The sequence below is a fragment of the Melozone crissalis genome, unplaced genomic scaffold (assembly GCF_028551555.1).
Source record: "Melozone crissalis strain CALT ecotype California unplaced genomic scaffold, PUWL_Pcris_2 ptg000063l_1, whole genome shotgun sequence".
Classification (NCBI taxonomy): Eukaryota; Metazoa; Chordata; class Aves; order Passeriformes; family Passerellidae; genus Melozone; species Melozone crissalis.
The window spans coordinates 3,760,034-3,774,556 of record NW_026535841.1 but is presented as its reverse complement, the minus strand read 5'-3'; the positions used below and the strand labels follow the sequence as shown (position 1 = coordinate 3,774,556).

At 37.9% G+C, this 14,523-nt stretch overlaps 1 protein-coding gene across 3 annotated transcripts in view; it reads right to left on the bottom strand.

The window, feature by feature from the left end:
- CABIN1 (calcineurin binding protein 1) overlaps positions 1-14,523 on the bottom strand; it is a 116,053-nt gene that overhangs the window by 81,734 nt on the left and 19,796 nt on the right. For all 3 annotated transcript variants that reach the window (XM_054288938.1, XM_054288940.1, XM_054288939.1), the window contains exons 21-27: positions 13,129-13,290; positions 11,432-11,638; positions 10,944-11,089; positions 8,148-8,409; positions 5,117-5,377; positions 3,550-3,701; positions 1,641-1,819 (exon numbers count right to left, since the gene is read on the bottom strand). In XM_054288938.1, the coding sequence (XP_054144913.1) occupies positions 1,641-1,819; positions 3,550-3,701; positions 5,117-5,377; positions 8,148-8,409; positions 10,944-11,089; positions 11,432-11,638; positions 13,129-13,290 (1,369 nt within the window). The remainder of the gene's footprint in view (positions 1-1,640; positions 1,820-3,549; positions 3,702-5,116; positions 5,378-8,147; positions 8,410-10,943; positions 11,090-11,431; positions 11,639-13,128; positions 13,291-14,523) is intronic.

Here is a 14,523-nt window from a genome sequence, read left to right as displayed (position 1 = left end):
GTATCCAGGCTTTAGTTGTGCCAGCAACTCACAAAACATTCTGAATGATGCAGAACTCTGCAATTCTCCTTGTCATGGTTACACACAGCCTTGCTGAAGATCACCCAAACTCTGCCTCTCCCAGCAGCTGCCATTTGGAATTGCTTTGCCAGCACAAAGCTCAGTCCCAGCTAGGCTCAGCTTGCAGATCCAGCCCTGGCACAGGCAGATGTTGCTGCACTGGCACCTCCAGCCTTGGCTCAGCAGCCATCCCTGCCACAGCCACAATGTCTCACTGCAGAGGAGGCTCCAAGCACACACACTGGGGATTTATTCAGCTGAGGGCTCTCCTGGGAGCCTGAGACACTCTTCAGGACCAAACAGATGTAGTCCTAGGCAGGAATGCTCCCCACAGGGAATATTACTTAAGAAATATTTAAATATTTGCTCCCTTCTATGCTGTTTTGTCAAAAGACATCAAAAAGCCAATAAAAGAGCCTGATCACTGCATAACCCACTGACACCTCCACACTACAAATGATCTCAAAACAGTCTAATGAATTACTCCCAAGTGAAATGCAAGCAGTAACAAAACAAACATCCTCTGTTCAATATAATGAGAGAAATAAAAGAGCTTCTGTTGGTTGCACCAAGAATTGTTGAGGAAAAGAAATAAATTCACCCTGAGAAAATTTCAGACTAGGAACATTTGTTTCAAAACTATGTCAACAAAGTTATTTACAATTTCCATTCTTCAGAAAATGACAATAGGAAGCAGCCCACCCTCCAGAAATAAATTCATATCAAGCAGAGCATTTCTGTGGGGCCTAGCATATTCTACCAACACCAAGCTAAACACTGTAGGTATTTTACTCCTTGAGTGCTGATACTCATAGATCCAGATGGAGAAACAAATGGCTGGAAGAGTAGAATCAGAATCAAATTCCTAGCCAAATAATAAACTCAGGTTACTTAAATTGTAACTTAATTTCCATTATACATGCAATTGCAAAATCTTCATTAACACAATGACACCACCCCCCTTGTTACATTTATAAGCCAATTATTTATTCTATCACTTTATATTCTACAAAGATGAGCTGCTAACCAGTCATTGTAAATGATAAAGAAAAATTAAAAGATGAAATCTACTGGACTGTCATGCAAATCACTTCGTGCTGAATCACAATATATTCAAAATAGTTGCCACCTGCCTCCTTCAAGGAATTGCAATACAGGCTTGTGTTGTCTTTTTACCAATTTGTCTTGTTTGAACCAGTTTGAATTTGCACCATTCATTTCACACAGGCCAAAACAGTGTCCAGTCTTCTGAAGGCTGAACCCACATGTTTCCTAAAGAGCTCTGAAGAAAAAAAATCACTGAAAATTCAGTGAGCTCATACTCCTCCTACCAACACTACACTTTTGACTAAGTGACAGGTACCAGCGGTGGCAGGTGACAACTTTGATTTTTGTATTTAAAGCTCTGACTGTACATTGATTCTATTTAAGGCACTGAATATATAAAAAAAGAATGAGCTTCAATATTGCCCGTGGTACCACAGACCCCTCACCCTCGCTGAGCAGTTGGCTGGAACTGCTCAAGCCCCCCATGCAGAGCTCAGAGCACTCCCTGCTGCAGAATGAGAACGGGACTGTACCGTCCGGCGGTGCCTGCTGGCGGGGTTTTTTACATTTGACGTAATCGTGGTCAACTGGAGTGGCTGTGTAAGGTGGGGATGTCAGACCTGGACCTGAGGACGAGGGGAGGGAAGTCCCAGGGCCTGGCACTGTTCCAGCTGAGGAGTGAGAGTCTTCATCTATCAAGCAAGGCTTTTCTCTGGGAGGGCGACAAGAAAGGAGAAGTGTTACTGTGATATTTTATGAAAAATCCCCTCGCCAGGATCTGTTCTCCTGGGAAGATGGGAAGCTTCAGCTTCTCCCTGTTCTGCTGCTCTGGAATGTGATTTAGAGAAATGTTTATTCTAGCATGTGAATTGTTTTTAATTACTGACTAATCCTAGTCTAGCTGTATCAGACTTTCTGGTCAGTCATGGTTTTTTATTATTTATTCTTTTCTAGCTTTCTGTCTGTATTCTTTTTCTATAGTTTAGTATACTTTTAGTATATATTATATATATATTATATATATAATATATAATCTATTTTATATAATCTATTTTGTATCACATATAATATATATTATTATATATTATATAATAATATTATTACAAAATAACACAACATAACATAACACAATATAACATAACATGATATGATAATGATATAATGATATGATATATAATATAATAAATATAATATAATAAATATAATATAATAAAGTATAGTATAATATGATATGATAAGATATAATATAATATAATATAATATAATATAATATATCATAATATAATGTATAATAATATAATATACTATAATACAATATAATACACTATAATATAACATAACACAATATAACATAACATAACAAACATAGCATAACAAACATAACATAACATAACATAACATAGCATAACAGCCTTCTGAGAACTTAGAATCAATTCTCATCTCTCACTTCATCCTGGGGACCACAACACCACAACAGGGAAGTGTTTATATACGTGTTCTTACAGGATTTCCAACACAACAATCAAATCTCACTGACAAATTCTAAATTAAGGATTTTTACTACAAGTTATTTCCTCCCTGTAGTGGTTTTGGTTTGTTAATTTAAGATTTTTAAAGTAATGTATTGATGAGTGTGGTGGGTTTTAGTGTTGGTTAATCACTTATGTATTTATTTCTTGTTGTGAGGTAGGAAGATAGGAGAAAGGTAAAGGTTTAAAACTTTAAAAGGGTTTTATAGAAAATTTTATTAACATTAATTAGAAGAAAAAAGGTAGTAAGAACTAAAATAAAATTTTTAGAACACTTCTTTTATAACTTTTTTCTTATTGACAGTGTGAAGAAATAAAATTTAAAATCTTTAGCTAGTTTATTAATTTTAAAATGGATTTTTTAAGCTTATTTAGGGAGAGAAGATTTCTTTCTTAATGTTATGGAGATTTTTTTAATAAGAGGAAAAAATAGCTTTTTGTGGTTCTTAATTTTTATGACTAACAGCTGCCTGGGGAAATTTGTAATTATGAAGTTTCTCCACCATGACACTTCCTTATCACTGGTCAATAGCAAACTCTTCTTTATTTTGTAGTTGTTAATGAGAAAAGTTGTAAGGACTAAAATCTCTTGTCCTACAAGTGAACGTCATTTGGGTTTGCATTTTTTAACAGTTGATTTAAAAAATCAAATTTATGAATAAATAAAAACAGTGGCTTCAAAATAGATCACAAGATCAGAATTGTTCTGTTTTCTTCCTTTCCCAATTCCCCTGTGCCACTTATTGAGATCTCAGAGTAGCATTTAATCTTATTCATGGTTCCTGAAAACTGCAAAATTAATGCAAACTTTATTCACTTTATATCTTTATATCTTATTCAGCTTCATTTTAATAGTTTATTGTACAGTTTATCAGCATTCATTCAGAGGATACTGCTGGAAATTTGCACTCACTTTTCTGCCACTTTTGGGGTGTTCTTCTCCTCACCCCTGGCAAAGGGTCCCTCAGAAGCTTCCTTCATGAAACTAACAAGTACCTCTGCATCTACTCCAGAGTCTGGCTTCCCCACAAGTTTCAAAATAGAAGCATGAAGTCGAAAATACACCTAAAAAACACCAAAGTCCATTTGGTCAGTAAAGAATCTGTAGTTCTGTAATCTATTACAAATAGTCTTTTCTCTGTAGAATCTGCAGGAGTCAGTTAAGACAGCTACTTGACACCTAAACTGAATTGAACTTCCCCTGCCTTTGAAAGCTGCTCTTAAATTACAAAATCTGAACACTGTGCAAATTTTATACCCATAACCTATGGAACACAACAAGGAAAGCAGAACTGGCCTCATTGAGAGCAAATGATCACTGGGTATGTTCTAGAGCTTTTATCAGACAACAGTGAAAGCAAAGGTCCCACCTCTCGGATGAATCTGTGCTTCAATAGGTATGAGATGCCTGTAAATCCTATCAATGTCTGATTTTTATAAAAACCAATTAACTTTGCAGCAAAATTCAGAAGGGGAATTGCTACCCAAGTGGAATCGCCTTTGAAATGAAAGCAGCCTGAATAACAGGCTCCATTTCACTCTCCAAGTGTGTCCTGCAAACACTCCCCAATGCAGAGCAACATCTACATGCGCCTAACATGATATAGGGGTCACCTCGAGCCAGGTCTTATGAGCTCTTGGAGATCTATAGCTCAGCTTCCTCAGATGGCATAAAATCAGCAGGATGGCTTCTGTGGTAGTGTTGGAAACAGAAAAGTTTTGATAAAACGCAAAATAACAAAGCTCTTTGCAGAGAAAAACCCGAGCCAGGGGCAAGAAGCTCTTGCTCCTGGTAAAACACCCCACAAAAGTGATTATTTCCTTTGTTCTTTTTCTAGTGAGTTGCTTAGGCTGGACTTTTTGGCTTCTTCTGTCCAATTGGCTATCCTTCAGTTTGAGGTGAAGTCCCCAAGGTCCTACGAGGTGTCTTTTTACCTAACTGATAAGAGAAACTTCTGAGCTTTTTTCCTTTTTAAGGAGACAAAGGATAATTTTGTCATTCCATCAACAGGGGCCACATTCTTACAAGAACAAAGCTTCCAGCTACACACTCAACATTCCCTTATCTCCAAGGCTTCCAGCTACACCTTCAACATTCCTTTACCTCCAAGGCTTCCCACTACACATCCAACATTCCTTTACCTCCAAGGCTTCCAGCTACACCTTCAACATTCCTTTACCTCCAGGGCTTCCAGCTATGCATTCAACATTCCTTTACCTCCAAAGCTTCCAGCTACACCTTCAACATTCCTTTTCCTCCAAGCCTTCCAGCTACACCTTCAACATTCCTTTACCTCTAAGGCTTCCAGCTACATATTCAATACTCCTTTACCTCCAAAGCTTCCAGCTACACATTCAACATTCCTTTACCTCCAGGGCTTCCAGCTACACATTGAACATTCCCTTACCTCCAAAGCTTCCAGCTACACCTTCAACATTCCCTTTACCTCCAAGGCTTCCAGCTACACATCCAACATTACCTCCAAGGCTTCCATGGCCAGTTCTGGTGGGTTGTGGTAGTGAATCTTCTTTGGGTATCGAGCAGCCTCCTCGTGCAGGTAGTGCCCTGCCTGTTTGTAGTGCAGCAGGTACACCACAGGGGGCTGCTTCTGCTTCTCAGCTATCTTGCCCAGCATGTAGTGGATGAGCCACTCCTCCTCGTCGCCGTCGCCCTCGCAGCGCGCCGCGGACGTGAAGCACAGCTTGGCCGTCTCCAGCATGCTGTCCCTGCGCTCCTCCATCTGCACAGGGCACAACAAAGATCACTGCAGCAAAGCCCAAAAACACCCTGCTGCCTGTGGAAAAGCACCTGGGCGTGGCAAACACTTTTAATGTAAATGATGAGAAGGAATCAAATGCATCCCAAGTGGTGAAACGCACCCCAACCGCCCACAAAATGGGTTTGTGGATAGGGTTTGTTCACTCCAGTGACTGCTGGCACAACCAACCAGAACAAAACAGTAAAACAGAACAAATATTTCTATTTCTATTGCTATTTCTTTCCCATTTATATTAATCTGAAAACCAACTACCCAATATTCACATCTACAGAAATTCCACCACTTTTTCAAAGCGGTAGAATTTTTTTTTTGGTAATTTTTAGTGGTCTTTTTTTTTTAATTATCTTAACTCTTCAAAGAAAAAAATTATTTGCTTTGTTCTGCAACTGAAGTCTGCTAAAGTCGCTATGGACTACTCTCATTTGTGAAGAAAAGTATTTCATCTTGCTTGCAATGTAGCTAATTTTGAGATGAATATTCTCCCCACCCCATCAAAAAAAAAATTTTAAACCAGCAGCATAAATTAAAGCTAAATGCCAATAAATCCATGTAAAAAAACTAGGTCAAAAGATGCATTAATGTAATTTTCTCTCTTTGAAAATGAAGTTTATAAATTTAAGCTGTGTGGCTATAACGAAGAACTAAAACACAACCTTCCCTTTCCTAAACATTCTGTAAGAAGAAGAGAATAATAAGGTTTTTTTGTATGAGAAACACATTCCTGAAGAGATATATCTGTGGAAGTGAGATTAAATTGTTTCAATTCATCTTTTATTATAATAGAGCTTTTCTTACTAAATTATGCATTTTTAATATATTCACTTGAAAAAAAAATGAAGATTTAAGTAGTCCTAAATAAACATTCTCATTTAATCCTCAACTTCAGATGGGTGCTCTCTATTGCTCCTTTTATCTGATACTATGAAGTAATTCCAGCACTAGCCCTGGAATTCTTCAACAAATCCCTCATTGCCAAGGGGCTGCAAGACCATAAGACCAAACTTCTGATAGGGCAAAGACATAAAATGCAATAACTTCATTTTCTGAGGAGTTAGCTTTGGAGCTGTTGGACGCAATAGCCCCCCAGAAGAAAACTCTGTTGTTGACTGTCATTTCAAACATGCTCTTTAATAAACTATTTGTTCCATTTAAATACAGGCTGACACCAGCTTTGCTCTCAGGCAAGGAAGTGCCTGTGGGAAGTGCAGTGTGAGTGCAGTGCTGAGGCAGCTCAGATTGACACTCACCACCCCCTGCAAATCTCCCAGAAGCAAAGGATGCTCCCAGCACTGATCTCTGCAGCTCAAACACTGAAAGTTTTACAAATTACAGCACAGGAGCAGCACTTCCTTTTCTCATTGTGCTTCCAGCTGCAGACTAGGTAATATTTGGAAGTCAGAACAGCTAAATCAGAAATGGAGCTCACTGGTCCAGAAAGACAAAATGTTTTCCCAAGCAACTCTTATCACTGTCAGAGTGTATTTAGAATTGTTCGTTTTGGTTTAGCAATAAACTTAATAATGTTTTTCCCCTCCCTTATGCAGAGATAATGAATTCATAACAATGTTTTCAATGGAAATTCTACCAATCTTTTCACTTTGATCTTTTGTTAAGGTAAATGGCCCAAAACCACAGAAAAAGGGGAGCATTCTTTAGATGTAAGAGATGACATGTGGACACAGATATCAGAGTAATTTCTGATCTCTTCACTATTTCAATATGCATGCATTTCACCTTTTCCTGGAAACATTGTATGACATTTACAGAAAGGAAAGGTAAATATAATTCCCCTTTCCAGAAGGTTACAATAATTTTGTGTCACCTTCAAAAGATAATTCAAAGATTAGGCTCAAACTGATTTTACACAGGAAAAAGTAAGGAAAAACCCCACCTTCAAATGCTGCTTAAACATATTACATGAATACTGGAATTTCCAACATTACTAAGTAATCATACAGTCTCATATGTTAGAATATAGCATGTAAATAATTAATTTAAAAATTAACTATGTTAGAAAACTGTCCCAGATTGCAAGGCAAGATGTATTCTATTTGCCATCTGTTAGAGGTGTGGCAGTTATCTTCTGTTAAATGGGCAGTTTTCGTTATCTCTTCCACAACCACTCCTCCCTCTGGGGAGACACCTGCTGATAACAGCTATGGAATGTCACTGCATGGCTGATAAGAACTACAGCATCCCATTGGGAGATGTGAGCCCAGAGGGAGGAGCAAAGCATTCCTACCCAGATATAATCTGGAGATTCTGGGACAGCAAGACAGCTTCTCCACTGGATTCCCCAGAGGAACAGCAGCTGCCTCTTCCACTGGGTCTTCAGAGGAAGACTGCACCTTACTACAGGATCCCTGCTCCAGCAGAACCACCCCTGACACTGCAGGAGGGCTGAGCCACAACTCCAATGGGACTGCCACCAACACCCTCACCCACAGGGTGTCAGGTTGTGTTCTGACTCTGTCACTGCTGTTCTGGTTTACTGCACTGTTTATTTTATCTTTTTTTTTTTTTTTTCCCCCTAATAAAAATGTTATTCCTGCTCCCATATTTTTGCCTGAGAGCCCCTTAATTTCAAATTTATAACAATTCGGAGGGAGGCGGTTTACATTTTTCCACTTCAGGGGAGGCTCCTGCCTTCCTTAGCAGACACTTGGTTTTCAACCAAGACAAAACCCTAATTTTAAATATTTAAAACTTTATACTCTGTGTTAGATCCCACCTGCTTGACCACTTCAGGGGGAAGTTCTGTTTTCCACTGCTTGAGCTGCCGGGATGCGAAGGAATGCAGGGCGTAGGAAATGGTGCCGTACTCGATCCACAAGGAGAGGTTGGAGCTGTCGATCTCCAGGGCCCGTTTGAAGCAGTTCAGGACAGGGGTGGAATGTTTCCAGATGGGGCCATCACTCTTCAGCTCGTTGGAGTTCAGCTTGTCCTGAATGCGGCTCGCTCGAGCCAGGGCCATCCCAGCCCAGGAGTCAAATCTGTGCAGGCAGGAACACAACGCAGTGTTGGAAAAGGTGAAAGTTTGACAAGAAAGTTTCACAGATATGTGCCTGGCAGAAAGCTCTGAATGTAGAGCCTGAGAATGGAATAGAGATGGAAGCAAGTTTTGATATAGAACAACAATAGATGTCTAAATTGAGAGATGAGCCAGTTTTGCTGAACAACTAAGAAAGCAAAGGTTAAGTTGAGTTGGAAGGGGTTTTATGGCTAGAGCAAAGGATATGTTGACCACAAACAAAAAAGATGCTTTTACCAAGCAGAAATAGGTCTTAGGAAAAGCAGAAAGTTACCAAAGTTACCACAGGCAAACAAACATGCCGATGTGGCAAGTAGAGAAAAGGTTTAAGAATTTTCCACTGCAAGAAAACTGAAAAACAACTTTAAGCTTAAACTGTAACATACAAACTCAGGTGATTGGACAGTAATGACCATAATATGGTAATGACAGTAGTTCTGATAGGCTATAGGTAATAGTAAAGGTATTGTATATCATGCTGATTGGTTGGTATGTATTAAGATATTCGTATAACGCATTGTAACCAGAACTAAAGGGGCTTCAGGCTTGCCTAGAGCTGTAGCTGGCAGCTCTTGTCACCCACAACCCAAGACTGCTGTAAAACAACTTCTTTACAATGAACAGCATTTTGAAGAGCTGCCTGGAGTCCCAGCTCTCTCATCTCAGGCTCTTAAACCCATGAACAAACTCCCCCCTGAACATTTCACTACACACAGACAAGATTTGCCTTCTTGTATCTACAACTTTTTCCTCTTTCAATCACACAAAACAGATTTCTGCACTTCCTCCTCCCGTCAGAGTGGAACACAAGCTGTACAGCCTAAATCATATTGATTTTCCTTAAGTGGTTTCCTACAAAGCACTGCCCACAGTAACGGTCACACATGGAAAACAGATGAAAAATCCAGGTTTATTTGCCATGCAAAGCCAATATATCCATATTTCTAACGCCAGAACTCCCACTGTTTTTTTCTCAGTAACCACGCAGCCTTGTCAAAATGTTGTCACCCTGCAGGCCAGCAGACACTGTGACACCTTGTGCTGTTGGACTCAACTGTGAATAACCATCATCATTTCCCAGCATAAAAATCATAAAGTCAAAATTGCATCCAAGTAGGAAAATCCTGATGAACTAAAACTGTAATTTCTGCCTGAAGGACTGGTGAGGGTCCAGCCTGTGTTTGTTGACAACACAATCTGAAGGGAGGTTTCCACAACCTCACTTTAACACCAGGGTTCCTCTGCTCTGGGTGTTTTCAATTTTACCATGATTTTAACACCAAGGCAACCACCATAATGTTCTCATTTTTTGCCTGCAATTTCTTCTGATTGCAACTGAAAACCCATTTCTAGGTCAAGTGACCTCAACAGTCAAATTCCTGAGGGGAATGAACAGGAACTGTAGTACAGACAAGTACCAACTACTTTGACTGGGGTAAAAATCCCATGCTACCACATAAGGCATCTTCTGAGTGCAAAAAAATGCCACACATAAAGTAAAAATGCATTCCATTCATTTATTTTTGAATTTAAGTTTTAGAACATCAAAACTGCAGAAAAATGGGTAGGGGGTGATAACAGTAATTTCTTTATCTGCCTTTAAACAAACGTTTTAGCCATTTGCTAGTCACAAGTCCCAGACTAGAAGATGCAATAACATTAAACTACAGCCATTTCCTCTGAAGATTTCACATCTAAAATTGCTCTGTGCCTTCACCTTCCCTTTTATCTCCATTACGTGACTGGATTTAGAAACAATTTTCTTGTCTCAAATCTATCAAATTAGGGTTTTTGTCACTGACCCTGATCTATCAAGTTCAAGGAGAATTAAAATGATAACACCTAATATGCAAACTCTATATTTAATCAGCAAATTTAAAGGTTATTTAGTTTAATTCAGAAGACTGATATTCAGAACATGCTTTATTTTTAAGACGAGAGAGTTTAATCTTGATGGTATTTCAGTGAGTTGTAAATTATCAAGAAACAAGGTGGTTTTGTTTAAATATCACTTAAATACTTTACTTATTTTCTCTGTGTAGTTCTCTAGCAGCAAAATCAACACTTTTAGGAAGAGGTCAGCCTAGGCAATTAATGCACTAAAGGATGCCATTTGTGCTATAGCTACCTATCAAATGAGGATATTTTTCACTCCTTATCATGCATGAACATGCCAAAGCAAAGAACAAAAGGTACAAACAATTCATTCTTCAGAGTTATTCTTTATTTCAATTTAGCTTCCCCACTCCCTTTCATTTTTTGGTTTTAAGTTCAAAGCAATCAAATATTTCACCCTATACTTTGGGTTTTGTTTTCTCTGTTGGGTTGTTTTAGAGATGCCCTTAATTATAAAATGGACATGTGATAATGGATTGCAGGAGGGGCTTTTGGCTGTTTGGGATTTTTTTTTTCATTCCTGAAACCAGTTGTCTGCTTTTCAGTGCTGAAAGAAGTGAGAAGAATGAAGGACATGCAGCAGGATTCCAAAATACTGACCTGTTTGGGCAAATACAAATGTCGTGCATGTAAAATTTAATGGCCTTGGACTGTTCTTTGTTCTTGAAATGATAATCTGCCAGGAGATAATAGAGCTCAGTCACCACTGGTGGAGAGTAGTCTGCACCCTCAGGGAGAGATGGTGCCTGAAAATCAGAAAGGCAAAGGTTCATAATAAATGAGCACTTACTTCTTCCTCGTAGAGGAAGCAGCCTTTTCATCACACAATGTGAAGGGTTTGAATATGAAGACCTTGAAAGCAATTCACAGATAGAGCACTTACAAACACTAATGAACATCTCATCCTGACTATATTTTACTAAAAGCTTTGGTGGGATCATTCTTATTTTATTTAAATACAATTACCCAAGAAAACTGAACAGTATGGAATAAATCATCCCACTAATAATCTCAAAGACAACATAAAAACAGCAATACCAATTTTTACTCCTTTCAATTTAATTTTTTAAAAAAACTATTAATTATACCTTGCTGGATGTTCCTTCAATATAGGCAGACACAGTCTCCAGGCTCAGCATAGGTTTGTCAGTTCGAGGAACAATTGTGGCAGTTTTCTTCAGAAGGTTGGCCAAATCAGCAGACACAGTACTGGTTTTGTAACTATCAAATTCTGGAAGAGTTTTAGGCTTAAAATACTCGAACATGAACAAAGCATCTTCCCATGTCAGATCAACCTGAAGAGGGAGGTAGATGAGAGGGGAAAAAAATACTTCAAATTCTAAAATTCAAGTCTACTAATGATAGTTTTCTACAGACTTTCTACTTCAGAGGAGTGTGTACATTACTCTAGCAGGAACCAAACTAAACCTCCCAAGAACAGAGCTAAAGGTGCTATTAATTTATGCTGCTCACAAATACAATATACTGCTCACTGATTTAACTGACAAAGATACTGCTGTAACTTAGTGTAGGTCACTAAAGTCAAAATAAAGTAAAAATAAATTCATTCCACTTGCTCAGAAAAATTGTTTATAAGCAAGGATCAATTGTAAACATTCTGAGTGACAATGAGATCATGGGTAAGATAAGGAGAACGCTGCCCCTTCCATTTCAGAGCCAAGTAAGAAGAGTTAATGAAATGGGAACCAGACAAAATTCTGAGCCCCTCTTTGAACTCTACAGAAAATTACTCTCAGAATTTACTCCTCATTTTCTCTTCACTTTTCTTTCTTGAAAGCAGTAAAAATACTCAAAATAATTGACAGTTCCCTTCTGCTAGACTAAGTTTTTTCTCCTTTTATTGCTTTACCCTTTTAACTTTATTCTTAAATTTTGCTCTGCATTGAAATGCAAGGAAGTTGCAGAGGGTAATCTCCTTATACTTCCCTTTTTCTTATTTATCCCTTTTCTCTCATTATCTTCGCTCTCTAAGATATACATACAACATAAAAATTTCCAAATATTCAATGAACAGTAATGTAAGAGTATCTGTGTATTTTAAAAGGTTTGTTCAACAGAGCCAGACAATCATTTTGCTTGTATGAAAATGGTTTTGATTGATAATTCTATGATCATTTGCATTTGGTAAGTGCAAAACAGTCTGGGGTTTCTGAACAAAACCAGGGATGTTTCTCAAGGCAGGACATTGCATTGCTGCCCTGTATTTTTCTCTTCCTCCCTTAACATTACAACCCTCTTCCAGAAGCACTCTGTAGTCGCCCTTGTCCCAAATTCAGTTCAATTTCACATTTCTTATGAACAGCTATCAGGTATTTACCATTAGAGATGTCAAAATAAGTGATAACATAATGTACTTGCAAACTTTTAACTGTGACATTTTTCACTTTCATAAACTGCAAGGCTGGCCGCTAAAACTTTCTTCTCTCAAGCTGACTTTTCCTCTCTAAATTTTCCTCAACCTTGAACTTCTTCTCAGCTGAAAATAGGAAAGTGATAGCTTAATAAAATCAATTTCTCAAAACTTTCAGGATGGCAAACTACTATGGATAAGACTAGCATTTAAAATATTCAACTTGTTATATTTATAAATTTTTAAAATATTAATATTTTTATTTTATTCTCTATAATGTGTAAAATACATAAAATTTACAAGAAATAAAAGTAATCTTTCTCCAAAATATATCAAAGTGCATTAGAACAAAACAAGAGTGCATCTTTCATCAGTTCAGGATATTCCGCTGACATTGGATAAGACATAACTCACCTGCTGTACTGAATGTTCTTCTAGGTACCTTGCTTTGCTTTTTTTGCTAGGGAAACCATATAAACAATAAAAACATTGCTCCAAGGCTGTTTCCAGCTCCTCTTTGTATGGATGAGTATCCTCAGAAGTGGAAGCTGCAAGTTCTTTCTGTAGTACCTGAACCTACAAGGCAAGCACAAGGACAAGGTCACCTGCAGATCACAGAGAGCTGCCCAGCTGCCTGAAGGCAGGGGATGAAAACAACTTTAGGGGATTTTAAGGGATTTTTACATGGATTTTTCCCCAACAACAATAAATTTCCCCAGTATTACTTATGTATTTTTGTGAACTGGTCACACACAAGTCATTCCAATGACACTGCAGAAGCTTTTATTTTTGAAGTGCTTTTATTTTTCCTCCTGTATTAATCCACACTTATCTTTAATCAATGAGGTTAAATATCAGCTTCATGTTTCAGATTTAAAATCATTCAAAGTTCTCCCCTACACATCAAGCTGCTTTTGTGAATAAAACTGTGAACTACAGTTCATCAATGCTGTGAAAAAGGAAAAGGTACAGAAGAATTTCTGCCCTAACTCACAACCAGCAATTTCCTCTGCATGAAAAAAGCAGGATGGAGAGGACTTGGCAGCAAAAGAAGAGAGAGAGTTAATGAAAATCTGGCTAAAAGGACCATAGAATTGAACAGTATGAACAGTATCACACAGATGGCTACACACCAAGGAAAGTGGCTGGATTGATCCCAAATTCCTAAACACTGTAGCAAGTTGCTATCTTTACCTTCAGCACCACAAGAGAAAGCACCCATCAGTAGAATATTTTGGAAGATGCTGATAGTTTAAGACATTCATTATAAAAACTGCAGCTGAATGCCAAAAGAAGAAAGGTAACTCTTTGAAAATTCTCACTAAGCTGCCATAAAAAACAAACCCAAAAGGAACACATTCCAAGAAGACATTTCAAGGTCAAGAAAAATATGCTCACCAAGAATAACCTGTGTAGGGATATGCTGGATATTTATTTCATGACCAAATCAAGACCCACACAACCACTGAGGTTTAAGATTCAATTTCAATGTGTTCCACTATAGAATTTAAATTAAAAAGAAATGTTTATTTGTGACCATTTCTCATTTTTCAACATCTAGGATTTCAAACTCAATTATTTATGCATGATCCTACACAAAGCTTTCCTGTCAATACAAACACTGCATGACAAGGCAAAAATCTGACTTTCTACATGTAAGAAGCTCATTTATAAGAGTTGGAATTAAAGAAAAGATGCTGATTCTCTTCTGATTAAAATATCTGTGCTAAGATCGAGGTACTGTTTATTAAGAGCCAAACCCCTGAAAAAGAAAAGCAAAGACAATTCTTAGAAAGCATTTCAATGACA